Here is a 25,543-nt window from a genome sequence, read left to right as displayed (position 1 = left end):
CTATTGCAAAGACAGTGACCTGAAATGGTTACTACACACTGTGTTGTACATAGGTTTCACAGAGGATTTTACATTAAAAGAGACAGGTTTTGAATTTCATTCCATAGGTTATAATTTTGAAGGAAGAATAAATTAGAAGTAGAGCCTCCAAATGAAGACTTAGAGTTAAAAGAGCTTGCATCAATTTGAAGTGCTAAAATTAGTGATGGGCCTGGGCCAAAAATCTCATGTCCCTCACGTAAATTTTGAACACTACCAGAAGTGAACAGGACAGTTTCCCACCCCTATACTTGGCCAAGCCAAAGCTCTCCACATTCACCAGTGACCTCCAGCAATTTGACTTCAGGCAAGTTCTTATTAATCTGAACACTGCACTCTATCCCATTTCTAGTTTTTCCCCTCCTCATGCCCATGACTGAACTTCACCCTTTACACAGGTAAGATATGGTACATAAGCAACCTTCCAATGGAAACACATGTTGACTACAGGATGCCTTTTGTCTTTAGGATGCCTTTAAACAAAACAAAGTGTCAGGCAAATTCCTGGGTCAACCTTTGTGGGGCTACATTGCCTTAGGCACAGTAAAAGCATCTGGAGCCTTACCTTTTTATGGCTTTGTAGCAAATGATGACAACTACAAAGAGGAACACTAGTGTGGCGCAGCATACTGCAATGATAATAATCAGGCCTGGCCACCAGGTCTCTTCAGTGGGACAGAAGGTAGACTTGGGAGCTGTAAAAACAGAGTAGAAAAATACATGAGTTCCCCCAAATCAACAGGGTATAATCAGATACACTTCAATCTCCCCTGCAGTAGCACTATACCAGGGCCACAGATACAGGCAAAGAGGTTATTTCACGTTTAGAACCCGTTTCTTTTTTTTCCCCAAGCAACCAATTGCTCTTTTGGGTACTAGATATTTCTTGTCATGGTCCTCAGATGACCAAGTTCTCTGTGTTAGCATTGTCTACAATCTGGCGCTCAGCATGAAGGAGAAAGGCTCAGCTCTGCTACTCGTGGGAAACATCTTCTCCCTCTGCATTTGCCATCTCCTGCTGCATCAGATTTAATTTTAGAGAGAGATGTTAAGCTGATAAGAGTAGGTTTTGAAAGCCCATTAGGGGAGGTTTGCTGGAGAGCTGCAGCAGTGCCTACCAATCCATATTGCAGCTAATATTACTGTAACCTTTGAGTGAGGAAGAGGGATTTGTTTTAAAAGAATATGAATTCTATTACATTTATTAATTATGTTCAGAGTATTATAGTTGACAAGATTCTTTTTCATTGCACTGTCTTTTAATTCTAAGTCAAACAATTAAGAAATGTTAACATTAAAAAATGTTAACTTGTGAAAATATAAGCAGTTAATATTACATTTTTCCTATTACAATTGGGGCTAGAATTTTCTATGTAAATATTACTCAATCAGTATTTCACATTCGGTGGCGTTTAGTTAATATATTTTTCTTTGGAGCCATGTTCCTTTTCCCATGCTTTGGGGGGATACTTATTTCCTGAAGAACGGTGAGCAACAGCCAATGCCATGAGCAGTACCAGTGTATTATGACAGGCAAAGAGACCCTTAATGCAGCATGTGCAATCACATAAATCCATGAGAATTTCAGTCACCTTAAGTGAAGTTTAATAACCAATCAGTCAATGGGACTGTCTATATCTACATGCTCAGCTAAGAAGGGGAGAGAATTAAATAGTAAAATTAATAATTAATTAAATAACAAAAAGGTCTTTTTTAAGTCTAATTGTTTAATTTGATATTCTGAACTCCCTTTTACATACATCACAAATAGCTGCACAAGGTAAAATATGTCATTAGTCTGGCATTATGTATTGTGATTTGACCTCTGCTTTATCTCTTGTGTTTGATTAGGAAAAGACATACACATACCCTTAGATTAACTCCTAACAGGTTAAATCCTGAACTACAGAATTACTGAGAAAAGATTTTTTTTTCATTTGCAAGAGGCAAAGAGGAGTTGGCAACATTCATCCCAAGATATCTCCAGGGGCACCTTAGGAAAAGACTAGGTAAAGCACTGTAAGAAGTAATCAAACCCAACAGCCTGATAATTTATGGGCAGTTCAGCATGTGGTACCAATAAAAGGTCTTGTCTTTCTCACATGCATCAGCCCTTAACACATGCTATCATTATGATCATACTTGTCTAGCAAATATTGCCTTCCATTTATTGTGCATATATTGACTGTGAGGGTGGGGTGTTTTTTGCATTTGTTTGTTGTTTTTTCGCCCTATGGGAGAGAAAAAGAAAGCTGAAAAATGTAGTGATTTTAAAAACTAGTGGTTCCTGGCTTCTTCATTGACTATGTCCACTCCTAGATGGTCCCAGCAACTGAATTTCTACTTTATTACTATGTCAGCTGCAGAAGTCAGTTTTCAGTGGGTGATGGAACTATTTATTCTGTTGTGATAAAGCTAATGATTTTAATATTCTCTGAAAGTTTTCAATGTCATTTTTTTCTAAGATTCCAGAACAAAAGGCATTTCAAAGATGACAAAATTTTTGCATGAAGGAGCAGGCAGTCTCAAGGTCAATTTTACCCTTCTCATGTTGTCCTGAAAAACACAAAAGATTGCAGTGAAGTCAAAGGAAACACATCCATCATCAGGTGTCATGTAAAATTTGATGAGGTCACAGAAAATGTGAGAAGTGCAGCTATCCTTATCTAATCCTCGTTCTTCTTCAAAGGCAGGATCAACCAAACTAGTCATAAAGCAAAATGATAGTGAGACTGGGTTGCTCCTCAGCACAACAAATGAGACTGACAAATGGCAGAGACAGGGTATAAAGCCATGCTTGCCACATGTCTGTGCTCCTTCGTGGTTTATCACTGTATTTTTACATGGAGAATAAACAGATATATGTGGGATTGAATAATAAATATTACTTCTGACAGCCTGTATGCAGTCATTAATGACAGGAAAATATGAACTGCTAATGTGGAGGTGACTCCTAATACATCTGACTCAGTTCCCTTCCCCACTGGTCCAGATCAGGCACTCAGAAAGAAGCACAAGAAGTCACACTGGAATCCTTTTTCTTAGTGGCTCATGGCTTCACACAGCTTTAAAAATTATTTTCTATTTCTACCCCTTATTATTGTAGTGCTAGGTAATCTTGTTTTCCTTAGAAATGTCCACTCCTTTTTTAATAAGCTCCTAGTTGCATGCACGTTTCTGCCTTTCCCTGTATGCATTCACATAGCCCTCATTACCCTGGCATTTCTATGTCCTTAATGCATTTCTCCGCACAATTATCCTCTGAGGAAGAGCAGAACTGCTTTTAATCCCTTATGCTGATGGGAAGGCTGAGTCTGGCCTTCGTGGATGACTCTGTGTACAGCTAGAAATGTCAGCTGAGAGGGGAACTTCCCAAAGAGCCAGCAAGGTGCCTGGGAAGCACCATGTCCTCAGAGATGCCTCAGCATGCCTCTTAGTGAGCCCCACACTGAGCTCCTGATGTTAGGGAGCTGTAGATGTCTCAGTTTCCATGGGCTGGAGCTCACAGCTCAGCTCCCTGAGGCACCCCTGGGCTGGGGAGGCTCTCCATCCTGTGCTGGACTCCCAGAGCCCAGCTGCACACTGCAGTGTAGAAAAAACAGGTCTCATCTGGGAAGGGCTGAGCCCACATGTGTCAATAAGCCCTCAAAGATCAGAAATTATCCTGGGGTGAGGGCAGCTGCCACAACCTCTTGCGACTGTGCCGCTTTGCATGGAATAGAAATGTATTTCTTGGGCACTCTCTGGAGGAGCAAAGATATGGGTCCCAAACCCTCCTCTAAGAAGGTACTGAAATCATTACAAAACACACTGAGCAGATGTTCCACACTATCTATAACAATGTCATTGTCCACTTGTTTCATTGTCTTAAAAAACCTCTGATGAAATGCAGGGAAACCATTCTCACAGTCGCCTCCTTCTTTGTACCACCTCTTTCAAACACCTTAAAAACCCGCAATGGTTTCAGAACCGAACTGTGCTCTTTACACTCGTGTTTACAAAAAAAGTGTAAAGAAACAACAAGCCACATAATGCTGTCATTTGCAGCGGTGTATCTGGGAGGTGGAGGACATCCCTGGGTGCCTGGAGTCCTGTCATCATCATCACAGGGCTGAGTACTGCCCAGCCTGGCCATGGTGGGTGCTCCCTTGGCACCCATCACCAGTCTCATGTGAGCAGCTTCAGCTGCTCACAGCATGACTGCTTCTTGGTTTGACTCACTCCTGGCTGCTCTTCACTGTTCTCAAAGTCAGGTGAATGGAGACAAATTATTTTCACAGAGCAAAAAACTCAGGAAAATGTACTTTTTCTCCTAAACCTTGAAGTGTCATTCTGCACGCTGAACACACCGCTGGGTGGAAAGTGATAGGAAAGTGATGACATTTTAAAGAAGATAAGAAGGGTAAGCTAAGCAATCACAGTCTGACATCCTTATAGAAATCTTGCCAAAATAATGATATCTCATTCTATAAATAAAATATTAAAATAAATAATTGATGCTAAACAGCACAGGCTTAGGAAGATACATCTTGTCAATCCAACTAGATATTTTCTGAGGAGTTTACTAGTTTGGTAAATAGATGTATTAGTGCTGGTGAGACAACCTTAGACTTTGATATGACATCTGACTTAATTCGATATAATGTTGGGGTTATGAAACTACAAAGCCACACAGTAAGTGTGGCACACATAAATTGAGTTAAAAGCCAGAGAACTGGTACGTCTCAAAATCTAACTATAAATGGAAAGTCACTGCTGAGATAATGTGTGATTTTAATAGTGACCTCCCATTTGCCCCAGAATAGGGTGAAGGATACGGGTAGAATTTGTAAATGACTCAGGACTGTGCTCCAATACAAACAGAGACAAACATATTTAGCTTAGAAATAGGGTAATTATTATCATTAAGGATAATTAACCATTACCATAGTCTTTCAGCTCTGGTCAAGCATTCCAATGAAAAATTTAGGTTCTATTTTTTCCTGTAAGAAGTCTAAATTCAGCTGAAGAGTTGGACTCAGAATAAGAACTGAGTAAGTAAAGAAAATGCTCTGTCTCTGCAAAGTCCACATGAGCAAATGCCTTTTTTCTCTTGGCCTTTAAATTCATGAAGTACATGAAGTTGGTAAGGTTTACTCTTAGAGGGCCATCACCTTCTCTTATTTCCATCAGCACCAGGCCTAAATAAATACAATGAACAAACCCATTTCACACCTACAGTGGATTGTTGGATCCAACTTATTGAAAACAAATTAATGAAAAAGTACTTTTAGAGCAAAGGCATCCTGCAAACTATTTCAGCACCACAAAAATCTTACACCTGCTTTCTTTAACTAAGTTTGTTTTGAAGGCTCAGCACAAAGACACAGCTCCAGTTCTAATGTTAGCAGGTATCTGACCACACATGGTTCTAGTCGGAAATGTGCATACCAGGAAAGATTAGCTCAGCTACAGAAGGTTTCCCTCAATGTTCAGGCACAAAAATAGAGGTTGTATCACTGGAAAGAATGCTTACATAAAATTGCAAGCCTCTGATTTCTTTTTATTAAATCTCAATGGGTCACTCTCAAAACTGCTCTGAGCTTCCAAAACAAAACAAAACAAAAAAATTTGATGAAGCTGTTTTAATCTTCTGGGTTAAGTATTAAATTGTTTTGTATAAGTTATAAAAGTGACACATTCTTGTACTGTCTGAGACAGATATAGAAACAGGACTTGTAATCCTTGGATACACCATAAGGTTATCTTTAGTGGTCCTGGCTGTACTTCATGAAGCTCGTATTTTTGAACTCTAGTGCTCCTATAATTTATTTTGTTTAGGGTTATTATTTTCCATTACAAACATGGGTTTTAGGCTAATCGCTCTTTGCATGGGAATGCCGGGACAAAGTAACACCACCAAGTTTGTCAGAAGACAGAAAGTGTTTCATCATGGGGGCCCTGCTGGGCTGAGCTGGCGCCTTTGTGCAGCCCTCAGCAGTGATGTCGAGACAGGGACCCTGTATCAGGACATCCCTTCCCACCAGCCAACCCCCATCAGCCAGCCCAGCAAAGCAAAGCAAAGCAAACCAAAGGAAAATAGAGCAGAGCAAAGCAAAGAAAAACAAAACAAAGAACAAACCAAAATCAAACACAGGGCTAAGCTGGAAAATAGCTAAGGGAGGCAGAGACCCATGCTTCCATGTGCAATCTCAGGGGAGCTGTCTCTGGCTGAGGTCTGAGTGTGTCAATTCCCTCACAGGCTCAGCTTCAAGCAGCTGGTGAGTGTCCACTGATATGATGTGGAAGGGTGACAGTGACCCCCATCACCTCTCTACAAGAACAGTAACTTCATGCCTAAAAAAGGAAGAGAGCTTCCAAGATAAAGCAAAACTGATTACGATTTTTCCTCCTGCTTTTATTCCTGTTCTTGCAGAAAGGTCAAGATTGCTGTCAGAATGATCTTTATGAGACATCTTTTTATTGGTGTTAATATTGTATATTCACAACAGGCAGGGGCCATCTTTATTCCTGTAGCACTTCTCTTGCTATTGTAGGGCTATTATAAGCCATGCGCTTATAATTAGCATGTTAGAAAGCAGGATTAGATTTTATTTGAAGGCAGGTTCATATACCATATACCATGTTTTATCAGTCTTGGATGCAACTTAAAGGGAACTGGAGATGCAGGCAATGTGTTTTTAGCAATCTCTATGTATGTCACATATTCCAGAGACCTGTTAATCTGCTGGCTAAACCAAGGTTTGTAGTTCTACTTTATCTTCCCTCCTATTTGCTCTATTATTTTGATATATTCTTGTAAGTTGCATGTTGACATCTCCATTTGAGAGACACTAGTTTCTACACCCATTATCACACTGGGATGTAGGGACAAGCTCAGAAAATGTGAAGAGGTTTAGATATGATTTCAGATGTTAAGGTATATGAAAAAAATCCCAGTTAAATATGGAGATGGATTTTGTGTCTGTTGCAGTTTGGGTCACATCAACGTGCCTTATAGAAGCCCCTGTGGAATAGAGGAGTTCAATGAATCCCCTGATTAATGCGAAATAACTTGGGTTCTGTGAGGAGAAACCCTACAGAAGGAACAGTTACACTGACACCAAGGCTCGGACATTTACTCTATGAGTATAGTGTTGTGTAAAACATGAGAAAAAAGGGGAACCTCCATCACGTGCCTATATCCGTTTTGAGAAAGCTGATTTCAGTCTTTAGCCTGAGATCTCTTGTCTACTTTTACATAAGGTCCTTTAGTCCCCCCAGCAGTGTAAATTCACCCTAAAGTGAGTGCTGATTAACTTAATGCTGATTAACTTAATTGTACATCCGGAAGAAGCTTTAGGCAGCTAATAAAAAAGGTCCAAGGACTCAAGAGATGTAAAGTAGTAGCAGTCCACACAGCCATGGGACTGGGGCCAGCTGAGGATCTTGTCCCAGCATCTGCATAATGATGCTCATAAGTGCCCCGGAGGTTCTGGGGTCTCTGGGAGCAAGATTTGTTACCTTACTCGGGGTGATGGGGAGAGATTTGTGAGACAGTGTCAGCTCATGTCCCCCCTGTTTGCTGTATTTCACCACGTAGGAAATGCTACAGATGTGTTTGGATAATCCATGTGATAGAAACACACTGTATGTAGCCAGGGCTGCTAACAGCCAGAGCCAGCCAGCACAGGAAAATAATCCTTCAAAAGAGCCTGCTAGTGAAGTTCGTGTTGCTGCTAGACCTTGACACAAATATAGATCTTCAGCTGTTATCCTGAAAGGCATTTTGGGAATAGGCAAAGTATGTGTTCCCTTCCACATTCTTGGATTTAAGTGGAAAATTTCCTGGGAGGATGGGGGAGAGGAGGCTGACCAGGAGGTGGGCGACCTTGGTGCCTGTTCCTGGAGCAGGAAGCCAAGCATGACACGAATCCTCATGCTTGCCCCAGCACAGAGCCCCGTGGCTTGTGTGTGGCCAGAGGGAACCCTGAGCTCTCATTCATGTGGCAGCTGCAGCTGCCTGTAGAAGGCAATGCTCAGGCCGGTGATCAGGTGCAGACAAGCTCACCAAAGGAAGGAAGGATGGAAGGATTGACATTTTCCACTGCTGATGAAGAAGCGGCTTGTCTAACCATGTCAGGCTTCTGTGTGCTGTGGGGGGAACTCCCTGGTGTTTGCACATATAAACACACAAAATATATGATTACATATGTGTGTATACATATGTGCATACATATACATGTCTATGTATGTGTATGTATGTGTATGAACACACATATATATAGAGAAAGGAGATATATATAATATATATATTTAATGTATGTCTATAAAGGGGTATACCTATGCATCCATATAAACGAAACCTCCGCAAATAATTTTGTTAAATGTCTTTACATTCTCAGTGGTTCCTCAGGATTTATTAGTAACTGTTGGTGACAGAATAAGAGAACCTACCAACTCGTCTACCAACTCTTTTTTTTTCTTCTCCCTCTTCCATGCACTTGAGATTTCTTTCATCAACTGAACATATAAAGACAAATGTTTACATTTGGGGCACCTCTGTATGTGTTTGAAATTATTTATTTTGAAGATATAGGAGCTATTAGATATAGAATCATAGAATCATAGAATCAACTGGATTGGAAAAGACCTCTGAGATCATCAAGTCCAACCCTGGATCCAACCCCACCATGGTTACCAGACCATGGCACTAAGTGCCACATCCAGTCTCATCTTAAAAACCTTCAGGGATGGTGAATCCACTACCTCCCTGGGCAGCCCATTCCAATGTCTGATTACTCTCTCTGTAAAGAATTTCTTCCTAATATCCAACACAAACCTCCCCTGATAGAGCTTAAGATCGTACCCTCTTGTCCTATTGCTGGTTGCCTGGGAGAAGAGACTAACCCCCACCTGGCTACAACCTCCTTTCAGGGAGTTGGAGAGAGTGATGAGGTCTCCCCTGAGTCTCCTCCAGGCTAAACAACCCCAGCTCCCTCAGCCTCTCCTCATAGGACTTGTGCTCGAGTCCCTTCATCAGCCTCATTGCTCTTCTCTGGACCTGCTCCAGCACCTCAATGTTCTTCCTGAACTGAGGGGCCCAGAACTGGACACAGTACTCCAGGTGTGGCCTCACCAGTGCTGAGTACAGGGGAAGAATCACTTCCCTGGTCCTGCTGGCCACACTGTTCCTGATATAGGCCAAGAGGCCATTGGCCATATGAATGGATGCACTTTACTGTCTCTCTGGTGGGTTTGAAAATCAGTTCATCAACCTCCCTTCACAGCAGTTGCCCGCAGACAACACACCTGGCCATGCTTGAACTCCTGAAGGGGAGATGTAGGAGCACAACATATCAAATGCCAAAAGCAATCCTGGTATCAACAGGAGCCTCGGGTCTAGGCCAGCCCCCTTCCTGACTGGCTGGTTACAGACTCAGAGACAGCCTGCAAGAAGCCATAATCCCCCTCTGCACTGCCTCCAGACCCCACAGCAAAGCCAGAGCTAAAGTCTGTGACCGGACTCTGGGAGGGAAGGGTGGAGGCATTCCCAGATTTCAGCTATGGTGGAGCCAACACGGGAGGAGTCTGAGCGGGTCTAGCCTCAATCACATGAGCTCATGGTGGCACCAGGTGCTGTCGCCAGCAGCATGAACACACAATTATACACTGAAGAAAGATAAACTGAATTTGGCCAGGACTGCAATGGGGCAACTTCTTTGCCCATGGTAAGACATGGTTATAACCAAATGTGTTTAACTGCAGGCTGGAGGGCTTTGGGCAAGACTGCCCCCCTCCTGGCATCCCAATGGCAGCTACAGTTGGTCGCCTGGGAGATATGAAACCATGTAGATGAGATACTGGGAGCAGACCATCTTAGAAAAGCAAGGTGGTGTCATGTGCACTGCCATATGCTTGCATATATCTGCTCAGAGAAACTGTGGATGCCCCATCCCTGGAAGTGTTCAAGGCCAGGCTGGATGGGGCTTCGAGCCAACCTGGTGTAGTGGAAGGTGTCCCTGCCCAGGGCAGGGGGTTTGGACTAGATGAGCTTTAAACATCCCTTCTGACTCAAACCATTCTGTGGCTCTGTGATGTTTAAATGTCCAGTATGGAGGTGCTCTGCCATTGCAGCTTCTTGGCACAGCAGCTGAGAGACAGCCTTAGCCCCGCTGCTGCGTTGCCATTGCTTTCCTCTGAGCAGCAGAAACAAAGCAAGCTCCAAAGAAGAGTTCCAAACACTAAAACAGTCTCAGGTGGCTTAACTCCAGGAAATACAATAAAATATGAGACTCCCACAGCACTGTGGCTTCCCAGGGCTGTTCTGTTCAAAGTGATGGACACATTGTTTCCCGTTTAGAGTCGGGGGTAAAAAAGGTGCAGGATGGATACCACAGAAAGCCAGGTCATTATTACAGCCACCATTAACTCAAGGGACCAGGCCAACACAGCAGGAATGTAAAGCAGGAATAGACAACAACTTCAATAATAAACGAAGACCACCTGGGACAAGTTCATCTCCAGTAAATTCGAACATGATGGAAAGAATTTGGATTATCACAGTCCCCAGTGAGCAATGACCCAGAAAGCTGCTTTGCTGGACCTGTTCCCTCAGATCCTGTACACAGAACAGGAGGAAGATACTACCCAGTGAGGAAAGACCAAAGAATTGCTTCTGACCAGCAATATCCTATGCCAACTCACTCATCTCTGGAGCATGGCTGTAACTGCACATGATGTGCAACAAACTGGCTTAAAGAAAAGAAGAATCACGTAATTCTGGAGCAAATTTTATTCCAGAAAAAATGTCTGGTTTTTTTTTTTTGTTTGTTTGTTTGTTGTTGTTTTTTTTTTAAACTTCCTTATAGATCTTCACCCTTCCTGTTGCCTGTAATCTTAGGGCCATCTCCGGAGTGCCAGCAGCCAGTTGGGTAAACAAGCAGGCAATAGCGGTGTGCTCAGCAGAAGCCTGGCCTGATTTACGGCCTCCCTGGAACAGCTAGGTTAAATAACACTGGTAGAAATCAGCTATTCCTGTAGCAGATGATACTTCTGTTTATTGCATTATGCTGCAGACAAGTTTATATCATGCAGCTGTTCTATGCATATGTTCCTACTACACTTTTAAGGGGGATACTGCAATCACTACGCAGCGGGAACTTCTGCTATAATAAAAATGTGTGGGATTGATGCTGGAGAAATTCCCTCCCCCGCAGCTCTTACACTGGAGACGCTGTTATTCTACACTCTTGGTTCCCTCATCTCCTTAGTTTTCTCTTCCTTTCTAAAAACACTTCCCTTCTGAAACAAGAAACATACTTAGTTTTTGAGACTGGAATGTGCAGGAGGTGGAAGAAAGGGGCACTTCTGCAGGAATTTTCTGAAGGTCACAGGCAATAGAGTAATGCATGGCTCATTGCAAGAAACAGATCTGAAACTGCAGGTGAAAAACCCTGAGCCTGGATACAGTCAGTGAGAAAGAGAGCAGCTGGGTGGGGGAGTTTTAAGTGTGATGCTCAAGATCTAACCTTTAGAGGTTATTGAACCTGCATGCATTTAGGTTTGGGTTTTGCAGTGGATTTCACTAAAGCCCCATGTTGCTGTGCTGTCTTGGTAGGTGTCCTGTAGCTGCTTTTCCTTGGCAGATTTGAGATTCCTATAGAAAATGAACATATAATAAGGACCAAAATAAAATAATAGCAGGTGAAAGTATTGGTCTCTCAGATATAAGTGAAGCACATTGTGAGGAAGTGGCTTGTGCAAAGTCACTGCAGCTCTGTGAGAGAGCCAGGAAACAAAATGTCTTTTGACTCCTGGCCAGTCCTACCCTCTGGAACATGTTGCCTCTTCTTTGAGAGTAAACACAAACACTTGATTTGGCCAAAACTACAATATGGGGTGGAAGCAAAAAACTCCCTTTTTGCCTTCCCAGGCAGGTGCCAAATCTCTGCCCCAAGCCAGCACACTGACACCGCGCCCAGGAGCTCTGAGCAGGCAAGACCTATGGACAGGAACAAGGTAGGATCCCACAGGGTGCCCAGGAAGGGATGATGCTAAGCTTGTAGGATAACCTGTATTGGTTTTGTACAACTGCAGAGGAAAACTAGAGAACAATTCTACATACTTATGGAAGGATGCCAATGCACAGATCAGAGCAGTCAATGGATTGTCAAAGTAGGGAGGGAAAGTCTGTGTTCCAAACGATCGACAGGCTGAGGGCCAGACCTGCCAGCCTTAATCCTATTAGGTTGTTGGTGAAGTTGATGGGACCCACCAGAACTGAGGCACAACCCCACAAGTAGGGGCAAAACATGGTTTCAGCTGCCAAGGTCTTTTGGATGAGAGTGGGGTTAGAGAGCAAAGAGGGAGAATCTGTTCTCTAAAGCACGATCTGGAGAAGTAGTAGCATTTATAGGCCTTGTGGAAAAAAGGCTTTTAAGGAGATTACATCATAGCTAGCTTCTGTGTTAACACTCAGCTCTGGCATTTATCTTTACAATGCATGCTCACATCAGCCACTGCCCTCTGATCTGACTTTGTCCTGTGTTTTTCTAATAGCAGTCTCCCGATGAGACGCCGTTTTTCCATCATCATTTGATTCTCTCTCAACATAAAGGATTGAATTGTTTTTACCCTGATTAAATCACACCCTATTGGTTTCTGTCCCAAGCAAATGAGAACCAAAGTCTGTGCCTTGCAAGGCAGCCTTCTCCTTGCAGCTAACACCGACACTCAGGAGAGCCTCGTGGGTACCTTCAGAGTTGCCTGCTCTCCACAACCTGGATCACCGCCAGGCTAGGCAGCACTGAGACAATCCCAGTGACACCTCCGGGTAGTCCTAAGTCCTGTCCCTCTGTGGGAGCTGATGCTTAAGTGAGCCCTACTGTACTTGGTGGTATGTTTTCTGAAATGCAGGAGATGTCGATGAAATTAGTGGGTATCTGATTCATCTAAGAAACAGGTCACAAGTGCCTGAGAATTTGCTGTTAAATTAGTACCCTGGAATTTATTTTAGAAGGTGACCTGATTTCCAGAGGTTCTCAGCACTCAGACAACCGGAATGATTTAAGTCGGGTACGCAGATACAAAACCTTAAGTTAATCTTCTGAGTTTTATGGTACAGGTTTTAACCTCTCTTTACTTAGGCAGAGTGTCACCGTGAGTGGAAGACAAGAAATTCCTCTCAGGATGTGGGTTCCACGCTTAGCTCTCTCCCTTGATTGTTGGGTGATTTTGGAAAGACCTCCACTCCAGCCTTGTTTCTCCTTCTCCAGGATGGGAACAGGATAGCCCCATCTTTCTAAATAGCTGCAAGATGTAAAGATAAAAAGTGCAACATAAGGCTGCATGTCAACACCATTGTTATTCCTTTCCCGATTCTTTAATAAATAGGCCCACTTATAAGTACTTCATCTATATTTCTAAAGGACTAGCTCTATTTCCCTGACCTTCCCGTCAACTAACTTTTCAAGGAAACACAGCAGTAAGGCCACAGTCTGTGACAGAACAGCAGAGCACAGCACTGACCTGGGGACAGTAATTCTCAGTTCTTTTGAACAGAGGCACCACTGAGAGACATAGAGATATGCCAGCACAGTACCATCCACTTCATTGCACAAACACACAGTCTGACTCTCCAGCAGCGAGTGACGTGCACAGGCACGTTATGAGCACTGGCAATTCTTCAGTGGGGAAAAATCAGTGCTGAGCATCATCTGCTTGTCCCAGCAAACGTGATGACCTCATCACATTACAGCAGTGAAAAGAGCATCCTGGAAAAAAAGCGGCCTGAAAACACTGAACCTTCATGTTAAGTCTGCCTTTGCCATTTCAGCACACTTCCATTAACAAGCATACTTCCATTAACAAGACTGCACACATGCACACAGACACCCATACAGATGTGCCCCTCCCCCCATTCTGCTCTGGCTGGCACAGATTTCCCAGGGAGGATCTAAAAACCAGTATGACACACAAAGATGAGTGGACTCCCAACATGTTTTAAAGATGAGCTTGGTGCCTGTAACAATCTGTCATCAGCCTTGCAGAGCAAGCAAATACTGCAGCCTGTCCCCTGCCTGCATGCCCCAGGTATGGTGTCCTGTGGCCACTTCTGCAAGGAGCTGGTTGGCCGCCCCACTGTGTGAGACCGTTCCTCGCTGCATCTCATAACAAGGCTGAAACAACCCAGGAGCTTCTGTTTTGGTGTTTGTTGTGGTGGGTGCCTGCCTGCTGAGACCCAAGTAGCTCAGTACAGGCATGAACAACTTCAACATGGGCAGGAGGAGGTTTGCTGTTAGGAATCAGATATGGGGAGACTTGTTCAAGCTTCCTGGGAAAAGAGCTACCTTTGCTTGCAGGCTTATGGCACTGGGCCCTGAGCCATTTGACATCAAACAAAAGTAGGGACCAGTGAAAGAAGGGTTGCTTCTAAAGTGGAACTCACTAGGGAAAGCAGATGCATTTTCCCACTTTCATCACATAGCCAATATCCCCTCCCAGATCCACTGCAGTAAGATAACTATGAAAAGAAATGAGTCTTCTGGAGAGTTTCTTCCCCAGTCAAGCTGGCCTGCTTTCAGGCTGCTTCAGAGGCTGTCTTAGGGCAGAAGATGGGCTCATCACCAGCTACCAGATATTTCTGGGAGAGATAGGCTCCTTCATGGGGCAGTGAAGCTGCAGGAGGCATCTCATGGAGAAGTGACTGCCAAAGAGCAAAGACATTAAGTAGAAAATTGGCCTCATCCTCCCTTGTGACCTGCTGGCCACCACTCACCTCAGATCAACAGTGAGGAAGTGATTTGTAAACAACACATAGAAAGCACCTCTCCACTCCAAAATAAGGTGGAGTGGGCCATGGCTTAGGACACTTGCTGAGAGCTAAGTGGTTTGGAGAGGTCATTCAGCATCCATCTGCATTTTTAGGTGATAAAAGCTCTTGAAAAGCTAGCTCTTGCTTCCACTGAGCCTCAGGCACCCTTGGATGAAATCCATGCCCCAAAAGGTGCCATGAAGGCAGGTTCCAGTGAGCCTGTTAAGGTCCTGTGGTAGTGGCAGTTGTGTGGACACTGTAAGTACAAATAGTGATAGCCTTTCCAGGTTGTTAATTCCTATATTTGCTGATACAGCAAACTCCTTTGTCAGGGTTTTGTTGAAGCTGTATCATCACTGACAGAGGAGAAATAAGACAGGACATAGTGCTGTGTTGTACTGTGGGTTCATGTCCAGCTCCTCAGGCTGCCTCCTTTCATTCATTACTGTGTGGTAACAGCATAGCCATAGACTTTGCATCTCACTCCTGGCATGGTCATCCTCGCTGTGTGATGGTACAGCCTCCTCTTCAACGAGTGGTAGGACAGGACACAGCTGATCAATTCTATAGCAATTATAGTTCACTTCTGAGCCTAATAATAATAATAATAATAATAATAATAATAATAATAATAATCTTCAGTGCTTGATGTCCACTAGTCTCAAATCCAAAGTTTACAGAGGTGAAAACGTATCTTTGTTTCAGATATGACAACTCTGAGTGGCTGATAGGGTAGCTGACTCTCTTGTGATCTCCCAGCAGATTGGTGGCAAGAGGGATAAGCAGTGCCCTGGACTCTCTTTTCACCATTCCCCAGAGGGTGGGCAAGATGCCTCACTTGCAGGAGTCACAGTACATCACCATCAAGTATTCTGAGAGCTTATCAATCTTTCGGCTCTTGCAGTGAACAGACCTTCAAAGGAGGGATGATATAGGCTGAAATGCAAACAGCTGTAACACGGTTTCAGGAGTCTAAACTCCTATATTGATGACCAGTCTTTGACCAGCAAATGATTAATGAGATACCTCAAGGCTGGTAGATTCAAGCCCACAGAAAGATGACAGATTTTCTTGGTATAATGTTCTGTGTACAGATTAAATTAAAGTCCAGATCTGCACAACTTCTTCAAGTTCAACAGCATTCACGAGTGGTGCCATCAAAATCACAGGCTATGCAATGTGAATAAAATTCTGTGCTACTGGTATAACTAAGATATTATCTTTTGGAAAGCTTTTTAAAGAGGTCAGGAACCTCCAGGTAATAGCAAAGACAGGACAAACCTCACGTCTTAGAGTTGACACTTTCTCATTAGTGCCTTCAGAGAAGCCTGATACAAAACCAGCTTCAGCCAACTGCAGACTGAATTTCCTAACACAGATTGTGGAAGACTTGGAAATACTCAGAACATTTTCCTAATGTGTTAATACAGCGGTTTCTAAGGCACCAGTTTGTGTTCATCTCTGAAAAATTAATGGTCTGCCTGTTGAGCACTCCACTATATGGAGAGAGTGACTATAATAGTCACACACTTTAGATTGGTAAGTACAGATGGCTTTAACGAGTTTACTTTACTAAGAAAGCCATATTGCAAATCATATGTCTAAGTTTTATGGAACAGTCAGCTGACTAAGTAGCTGATACTTCTGTTGGTGTACGGCATCTATATAAACATTATCCTGCTGTTTGATATTACGTGGTTTATTCCTTCTATAATTTCAATGGCTCAGTTATTGCCAGAAATAAGAGCTACAGTGATCACTTAAAAATGCCCCTCAGGAGATCAATAAATAATTCCCATACCTAGTGCACTTAAGTTCCTTTTCCAAATTGTATTCAGGTTCAACTTAAGGGAAATTAAGTTGATGACACATGTAGAGTAAAATGGAACTGACGTGAGTAATGCCTTCCAAACCAGGAGTAAATTTAATTCTAATATAAATAAAATCATATTTTTCAAATGATAAATTTTCATGCAGTTTCCATAAAATATAGAACACTAAAAAGGCAATTACATCACATTTAACAGACCAAGGCATTTCACCATGCCAAATGCCCAATATGAAGTCCTCAATCACCACTCAGTCCATTTGTAACTCTCTGAAAGGTAAAAGAAAAGGCACAGGTTACCTTCCAGTCACAACTACAACCAAATTGGTAGCAGGTTGCTGCCTGCATTGTCCTCAGGCTTTACACAGAAGTCTAGACCTGCACAGGTAGGCAAGCTTTTGCAGAAGTGCTGCTCACCATCACTCCTTGCTGAAGCCTACAGCTGTAAGCAGCCCATGCTGTAGAATGGTGCCCTATAAAGAGGAGGTAGAGCACCTGCAGCTTGACAAACCTAAGCGAGGGTTATACCAAACCCTCCCTGTGCTCCACTGACAGTAGTTTCCTTTGATAGTGGCGATGAAATAAGATTATGCATTGCTTCCAGAAGGAAAGGAAAATGTCCAGAGATGATTCAAGAGAATCTGCTCCATTGGTAAAGGTCCAGTTTAATAGCAGCATTTGTCAAGGAACAGATCTTTGTCTAAAAATATTTCTAACCAATGAACTGATGAAATACCAGCTCCATTTAAAAGACACTTCAAAATTATAAAACGATTAATTTAAATAACAATTAAGAATCCACAATCTGCTGCTGTATTTATGTGGTTATAATGGTAATATGATTTACTAGTGGAAGTATTAAATTAACTTGCATAATTATTAATGACAGTTTTTGGCAGTGGCATCAGTTATTAACCTATGTTCATAGTATATTAATGGACACTATGTCCTCACTTTGGGATAACATCCCAAATTCCCAGACTGCTGCTTCCTTGATCTGCTATATTGATTCAAAAATTGCCCATAAGTTGCAATTACACAAGCAGTGCAACACCTTTGTATCATGTTCACAAAAATACAATGCTCACAACTATTACAAGAACATATTTCTGTGGGTCTGTTTTAGCGAGGTCAGCTGCTTAGCCCTCCCTGCTGGAACAGCTTGTGCCAATTAAGCATTGACTTCTGACTTGTCAAGATGAGGCACAACTCCTTCTGCCAGGGGCAGGTGAACCTACAATTACTTGTAAATCAGCAGCCTCTGACTCATCAGTAACTTCACTGAAGATTTGTTATCTTCTTAATCAGTGAAATGGTAGGCACGTACAAATGGACTGCCATCCACAGAAGGAATTAATGTCTCCAGCTTAGCCAACTCCTTCTGTTTAAAAAAAAACAACAAAGAAAACAAGCTGTTGGAGTATGCATCTCAGAATAGAAAGGACTGTTCTACTGCAGAACCAGTTTAATATCTCATGTTTCTTTTAAAAAATTAGACAATGCTTTTAATCTATAGATAGCAGAACTCCCACTGATTCCTGCACTGCAAAATCTGTCCTGAGGCTCTTACTTTTAAATACTTCAAAATGCATTTTCAAGAGAGAGGATTTTTCCATTATATAGATTTATTACTGCATGAAAAATTCAAAACAAATACAGAAGGTCCCAGAGCAGGGGGAAGATTCATCACTTGCCCAAATAACAATTAGACTTGACAAAACATTTCAGAATTTATTGTGGTGAAAAACTCTGAATTGGGAAAGGAGTGGAATCTGTGATTGACAGTCTGCTCTAACCAGTGTTTTACACAGACAGACAGGGAGTTTACAACAACCCAATATGAGATGTCAGGTGCACGAGTGACAGCAGAATTCTATCATGGAAGTATTAGCAGGAACCTTTCCAATCTTACCTGCTTTTTGGTCACTAATCCAGCTCTTCAGACTTACTATAACATTTTAGATGCCCGAACTATTTCAAATTTCTTATTTGACTGCTGTTTAAGAAATGTCCTCACCCTAAATAATTTTCTCATTTTGATTGAGAGGTGAGGACTTGTAACTTTTATTCCTACACCAGAAATAACTGTGCTAAATCCAAAAAACATCAGGATTATGTCTTCAGTGATAAAATCAGAGGTGCCAGCTACTTGAGGCAGAAAATCCAATCACTGCATTTCTGATTTAGGTGAGTGAATTCTGCTTAAATCCAGTCTTGGACGCTTAATTATTTGGTTCACTGTGCTAAGAGAGATCGGAGTGTCTGTGATGTGAAAACAACATGATGGAGACCTGGACTGGAATCTATATGTGCCATCATCTATGACTCCAGGCTGCGGGGTTGGATTTCAAATTAGATTTGAGAGCCTCAAAATCCTACTGCCAATTCTGAGAGTCACATTCCTCCAGTAACATGAAAGTGTATGTGGGAGAAGACAAGAATTGAATTTTGGTTTTGCTTTGTAAATTATGAACAATGTTCTCACAGAAGACTGCAATTCAGAGTATGACAGCTGTGTTACCAAAACTGGAAGGGCTTCCCTGTTTCAGCATACTGTTTGCATTTAAAAACAGTCACTGTCTAGACCAGACTTGCTCTCACAGTAGCAGTCACTACCACAAATGTCTTCATGTAGGAGATGATGTGGCCCTGGCCATTTGGGGGCTACTGTAGTTCTCTCTCTGCTGTTCAGTTTTGGTAGTCACTATGTTGTATGAAGCATGGAGAAAAATGTCTTCCCCATATTATAAAACAAACCCAGCCCTGTCTGTTTGCTAACAATTCCCTTGGACATCAGCACTTGGGAGAAATCAACCCAAGGCTCCTCAGGTGTGTCCAAATATCTCCTTCAGTGCAGTTCTTCAGGGGTCACTATTAGGACCAGTGCTGTTTAACATCTGTGTCAGCATCATGGATAGTGGGATTGAGTGCACCCTCAGCAAGTTTGCCAGCAACACCAAGATGTGTCATGCAGTCAACACACTGGAGGGAACGGATGCCATCCAGAGGGACCTTGACAAGCTTGAGAGGTGGGCCCGTGAAAACCTTGTGAAGTTCAACAAGGTCTGGCACCCAGATCAGGGCAATACCAAGCACAAATATAGGCTGGGTGGAGACTGGATTGAGAGCAGCCCTGAGGTGGAAGATTTGGGGATGTTGCTGAACAAGAAACAGTGTGAGCTTGCAGCCCAGAAATCCAGCCATGTCCTGGGCTGCATGAATATAAGCATGACCATCATATTGAGGAAGCTGATTCTTCCCTCTACCCCACTCTCATGAGACTCCACCTGCAGAACAGTGATCAGCTCTGGGGTGCCCAACATAAGGAGAATGTGAATCTCTTGGAGTGAGTCTAGAGGAGGGGCATGAAGATGATCAGAGGGCTGGATCACCTATTCTACAAAGACAGGCTGAGAGAGTTGGGGTTGTTCCTGAGAGGATTGGAGAAGGCTTCAGGAGATGTTGTAGCACCTTCCAGTACCTGAATGGAGTCTACAAGAAATCTGGAGACGGGTATTTTACAAGGGCATGTAGGAATAAGGATAAAGGATAACAGATTTAAATGGAAAGAGCATAAATTTAGATCAGGTATTAAGAAGAAATTTTTTACTGTGAAGGTGGTGAGGCATTGGAATAGGTTGCCCAGAGAAGTTCTGGATGCCCCATTCCTGGAAGTGTGCAAGGCCAGGTTGGATGCAGTTTTGAGCAACCCAGTCTAGTGAAAGTGTCCTTGACTGTGGCAGAGGGGTGGAATTAGATGGTCTTCAAGGTCCCTTTTAATATGATCCATTCCATGATTCTATCATCTGTCCCAAAAGATCTGAATGTCCTTAGCTTTCCTACTTGCACTGAAGGGACCCTGCACACTTTCTGAAATCAAGCTGTACATCTGAGCTTATATAGTTGCCAAAAGGTTTCAGCCTTCCTGGAGTTTGTCATTTTTATTTTGGCATTTTCGTCAGTCCAAATAATTAGTTAATTAGATGCTCTATCTCTGAAGATAAAGGAAAGGATTTCACCTTAAAAACAGAATTATACAATTACTGCATGGAGATTAGAGTCTTCTGCAGTGATGTCATTCACTCTGGCTTTGCACTGACGTGATCATGCTTGATCTCAACTGTCAGCTCAGGACAAACTGTCACTGAGGTCAAGAGATGTAAAGACTTCACTGTGTACCTGTGTGCAAGCATACAACATGGTTCATGTATCCAGACTCAGCTTAAGCTTCATCCTCTAAACTCAAACTGAAGCAATATTTGACTGAACCCTTCCATCATACAGAGAGCAGATGGCAGTACTGTGGACTCCTCACACAGTTCAGGAGACAGGTAGAGCAGAGACAGCAAATGTTGCTCAACAGCAGGTGAGGAGTTCATGTAGAACATCCTTTCTCTTCCTTGTACCATTTTAAAGAAGTACTTTCTGAAATGGTTTTTTCCTCAGACCTTACACAGTCTAAAACCGATACTGACTGCAGCTCTAACCCTTTCCTGTTTTGAAAACCTGCCTTTTATTTTCAAACAAAGTCCTTTCTTCTTTGCAATGCCCCTGGAGAAACCTGCATGCTCACAGAGTATTTAAGGGTTGACAACAGCAGTTTCTTAGATTTTTAAGGGTCAACATCATTTGAACTAGCTTAATCTCATGGGTCCATGAAGGCAGGTTGGAAATGCTGCCTAAACAAGTACTCCATCCACCTTGTCTTAGTCCTGGCTGAAATCCAGAGGCAAAGAGGAAAGCAGATCGGGGGGAAAAAAGACACAGTTAATTAAAGGCCAGGTTCTGAGCATCTCTATCTCCTTCAGGTCACCAGAGCCTTATTGAGGGTGCATACTCACTGAAAGTTCCTCCTTCCTTTGCTGTCAGCATCTAAGCTTAGTTGGCCTTAGGCCCCTCAGAGCCTCATGAGCTTTCCCTTCACTTTATCAATGAGCAGTTTTCTAGGCATGGGTTAAAGTGCAGGCTGCTGCTTGCATAAGGGGACTTACTCCGGAAACATCAATATGCCAGACTGTCTGGAGGAACCTCAATCGGCTCCGAGACCACGTCTCCTGACAGTCCTCACCACTTCATCACACAGTCCCCACAATCCTACTTTCTTCTAACATGGGCTGGAGCCCCTTTCCTTGAAGAACCTCAGCAAGGTATACATACCAAACAAGACAGCAATATCTCAATGTGTTGCCAACAAACTGCATCTGGAATGAAGCTCAGGAAACCAAAAACTTAAATCCTCCATAGGCCCCACTTTGCAGAAAAAGATAAGGCTCACCTAGCAAAACTGAGAGAACCAGCATCCACAGGGGGCAGCACAGCTGATGTCCTTCCTGAACACCCACACATTCCTGCTGTAAATACACAACTGTAACAGGGAGGTGTCTCCTAAAGCCTGGAAAGCTGGTGTTCCTAACACTGCTCGAGGTTTTAGACTGCCTGCTAAGCTGTGTGTAATTCTAATAATTTTCTGCAGAGGGAATTAGCTTATTTCCACTCAGAGTAAACGCAACATTTGCCAGTTATATATGAATTATGGAATTCACAACATTTAATAGATTTTGTACAAATCTATCTGCAGGAAACAGAGCTAATGATTTGTTGCTGGATCAACCTGTCGATATCAAAATGTCTAAAGGGATGCTTAATGCACTGCCAGTTGATGTAATATTTTTGGATTTCAGTAAAGCTTTTGATACTGTCTCTCACAGGATCCTTCTGGACAAATGTCCAGCACACAGCTGGATAAGCACACCATGTGATGGGTGAGCAATTGGCTCACAGGTGGAGCACAGAAGGTAATAGTGAATGGGGAAACATCAGACTGGTGACCTGTCACTAGTGGGGTTCCACAGGGCTCCATCTTAGGCCTTGTGCTCTTCAACATCTTCATAAATTACTTCAACGCAGGACTGGAAGGGACACTAAGCAAGTTTGCAGATGACACAAAACTCGGAGGAGCTGTTGACTCCCTCAAAGGCAGGGAGGCCCTGCAGAGAGACCTCGACAAATTACAGGACTGGGCAATCATCAAGCATTTGAAGTTCAACAAGGGAAAGTGCTGGATTCTGCACCTGAGATGGGGCAACCCTGGATGTACAGACAGACTGGGGAATGAGATGCTGGAAAGCAGTGCCACTGAAAGGGACCTGGGGGTCCTGGTTGATGGCAAGTTGAATATGAGTCAGCAGTGCCCTGGCAGCCAGGGGGCCCAACCGTGTCCTGGGGGGGCATCAGGCAAAGCATCTCCAGTCGGTCAAGGGAGGGGATTGTCCCGCTCTGCTCTGCACTGGGGTGGCCTCACCTTGAATATTGGGGCAGTTTTGGGCACCACAATATAAGAAAGATATTAAGCCATTGGAGAGTGTCCAAAGGAGGGCAACGAAGACGATGAAGGGCCTTAAGGGGAAGCTGTATGAGGAGTGGCTGAGGTCACTTGGTCTGTTCAGCATGCAGAAGAGGAGACTGAGGAGAGATCTCATTGTAGTCTACAACTTCCTCATGAGGGGAAGAGGGGGGGCAGACATTGATCTGTTCTCTGTGGTGACCTGTGACAGAACTCAAGGGAATGGACTGAAGTTGTGTCAGCAGAGGTTTAGGCTGGATATTAGAAAGAGGTTCTTCACATAGAAGAAGGGTGGTTGGATGCTGGAATGAGTTCCTCAGGGAAGTGGTGACAGCACCAAGCCTGACAGAGTTCAAGAAGCATTTGGATGATACACTCAGGCACATGGTGTGACTCTTGGGGATAGTCCTGTGCAGGGTCAGGAGTTGGACTTGATGGTCCTTGTGGGTCCTTTCCAATTCAGCATATTCTGTGATTCTGTAACTGTTCCTGAAAGTCCTCAGTTGTCCTCAAGAACAATAATAGCCTTTCAGAGAATGACTCAGCTGCTCACAAACAGTTACCCAGTGCTATCCCATACAACCAAGGAGGGCTGCAAAACATTCAGGTGGGACTAATAAAGAGGACACATAGAGGATCCCCTGCTTTTCCACAGCAGCAGCTGTCAAAGAGCACTAGATGGCTTCATTTAGCAGGTAACTGAACTGTCTTTAGTTATTGGATAGACAGGAATTTTGTATGTACTGGCTTTAATCATCCAGCCCAAACCACAGCAGCTGTTTTAGAGTTGATCTAAACCTCCAGCAAGATTCAGTTTGATTGCTGAGAGAGCTTTTAAGGACAGTACCTAGCAGACTGCAGCCTTTTGTGCCTCACAAACCTCTGAGAGCAATGCCAGCATCTTTATGGAGTGCCTCGTGGGGCAGACACTGTACCTTGTAAAGGTAAAAATCTTGCAGCTCCCAGGCTGCTGCTTTTTTGCTAAGGTCTTTCCAATGCTAAACTTCAATCACTTAGAAAGTGCAAAGTGCAAGTCTAGCTTCAACCACTTCACAATAGCTCGTTTTGGCTTTTTAGTGCCTTCTTCTCTGAATACCATTTTAAAAGCAGTATCTATAACATCAATATTTAACCACTAGGCTTGTTCCTTATCACAAGGATGAGGATTGCTGTACACATGGGCTAAATCACAGTGCCTAGACAGCTGATAATAATGAAAGCATCTTTCAAGATGAGGCACTTGATTGCTACTCTAAAGCTTACTGGTGAAAGAAATGTGTAATCTATTTTTTTCATTGTATTTGAAATGAAGTCACTTGCTTAAATATTAGTCATCTGGATATATATAGCTCATTTTTAAAACTGGGTTAGCACCTGGCAATCCAGCCTGAGTAAGCATCAGGCTATCCCAGTCACAGGCCCATTTGAATTCTTGTTCATCTTTTTGCAATGTGTGACAGACTTCTTTTTTTCTGACATGACTTCCTTCCCACTTCACAGGAGCCAAATCCATGCACTCAAAGCAGCTGCCTGATGGCAGCCCAGGGAGGGGAAGCAGCCTGGCACCAGTCCCCCCTTCCCACTGCAGCTGGACAGCAGGGCTGGTCCCTGTGCCAATGCCACATCTTGTCTCCCTCAGGGACACAGGGTGCCCCAAGTATAAGAAAACAGAGTGGCAAAGTACGTAATTTTCTGCCTGTGATACAAAGATCAAGGTAATTTTCAATATTACTGTCCATGACATTTTCCTGAACATTGAAAGAGATTTTTTCTGCTATAAAAAACATCCCTCTCTCCTTTCCCAGCTGTCTTTGTACTTTCTTTCCCAAGTGTTTCCCTGTTGGTTTTTCTCTGCCTTTGCCTTAATTTTCTGCAGTGTAGCACAAGTACAAATCATGCTCCTGGCAGAAAAGACACTGAAAAATTCTGCCTGTCCTCCGTCTGACTAAAAGCTGTGCAGAAGACTTCGTGTCTTCTGCACATCTGGAGACGGCACTGATAAAGACAAACAGCCCAATGATGATACCTAATGATTTATTTTTCTTTGAGGGAAGTGCTGAGGATACTAGATATACTTTGCAACGTTGCTCCCAGGAGAGTTTATATAAGCAGGGAGATGAATTAATAGGCAGCCTTATAGGGAGAGATGAATTTGTGAAAATGCATAAACATTAAGGAGATTTGCTGGAATACCAAATACCTGGGACCTAGTCCATGTCTCTGCACCCAGTGAGCGCACATAGCACTGGTGAGGTCTGTCCCACTGCACAGGGACTGCCTCTGGGGGACCACCAGCACAGCTATCACTCTCCAGAAATGATCTGTGCATCAGGGATCACAGGACCACTGATGTGGAAGGGAGCTGGCAGAGCTGAAGGCACCAAGTGTGCTGGACATGGGGACGCATGGCTGGAAATTAGGAGGAACTCGGATAAAGATGGGGAGCATTGATTTTTATGAAGAGAAATAGATGAGTCTTAGCCTGTATGTGCATTAGTGGGAAAACTGCTCAATTGCCACTGACTTCTGACATGCCTCT

The 25,543-nt window shown here is 43.2% G+C and overlaps 1 protein-coding gene across 2 annotated transcripts in view; it reads right to left on the bottom strand.

Annotated features, from left to right (window-relative positions):
* PRIMA1 (proline rich membrane anchor 1) overlaps window positions 1-25,543 on the bottom strand; it is a 54,606-nt gene that overhangs the window by 21,874 nt on the left and 7,189 nt on the right. For both annotated transcript variants that reach the window (XM_051806713.1, XM_051806712.1), the window contains exon 3: window positions 605-734. In XM_051806713.1, coding sequence (XP_051662673.1) covers window positions 605-734 — 130 coding nt within the window. The remainder of the gene's footprint in view (window positions 1-604; window positions 735-25,543) is intronic.

This window comes from Manacus candei, unplaced genomic scaffold (genome assembly GCF_025592945.1).
Source record: "Manacus candei isolate 608988 ecotype Guabito, Panama unplaced genomic scaffold, ASM2559294v1 h1tg000067l, whole genome shotgun sequence".
Taxonomy (NCBI): domain Eukaryota; kingdom Metazoa; phylum Chordata; class Aves; order Passeriformes; family Pipridae; genus Manacus; species Manacus candei.
The sequence above is the reverse complement of the archived record's forward strand: the minus strand, read 5'-3'. Positions and strand labels throughout refer to the sequence as shown.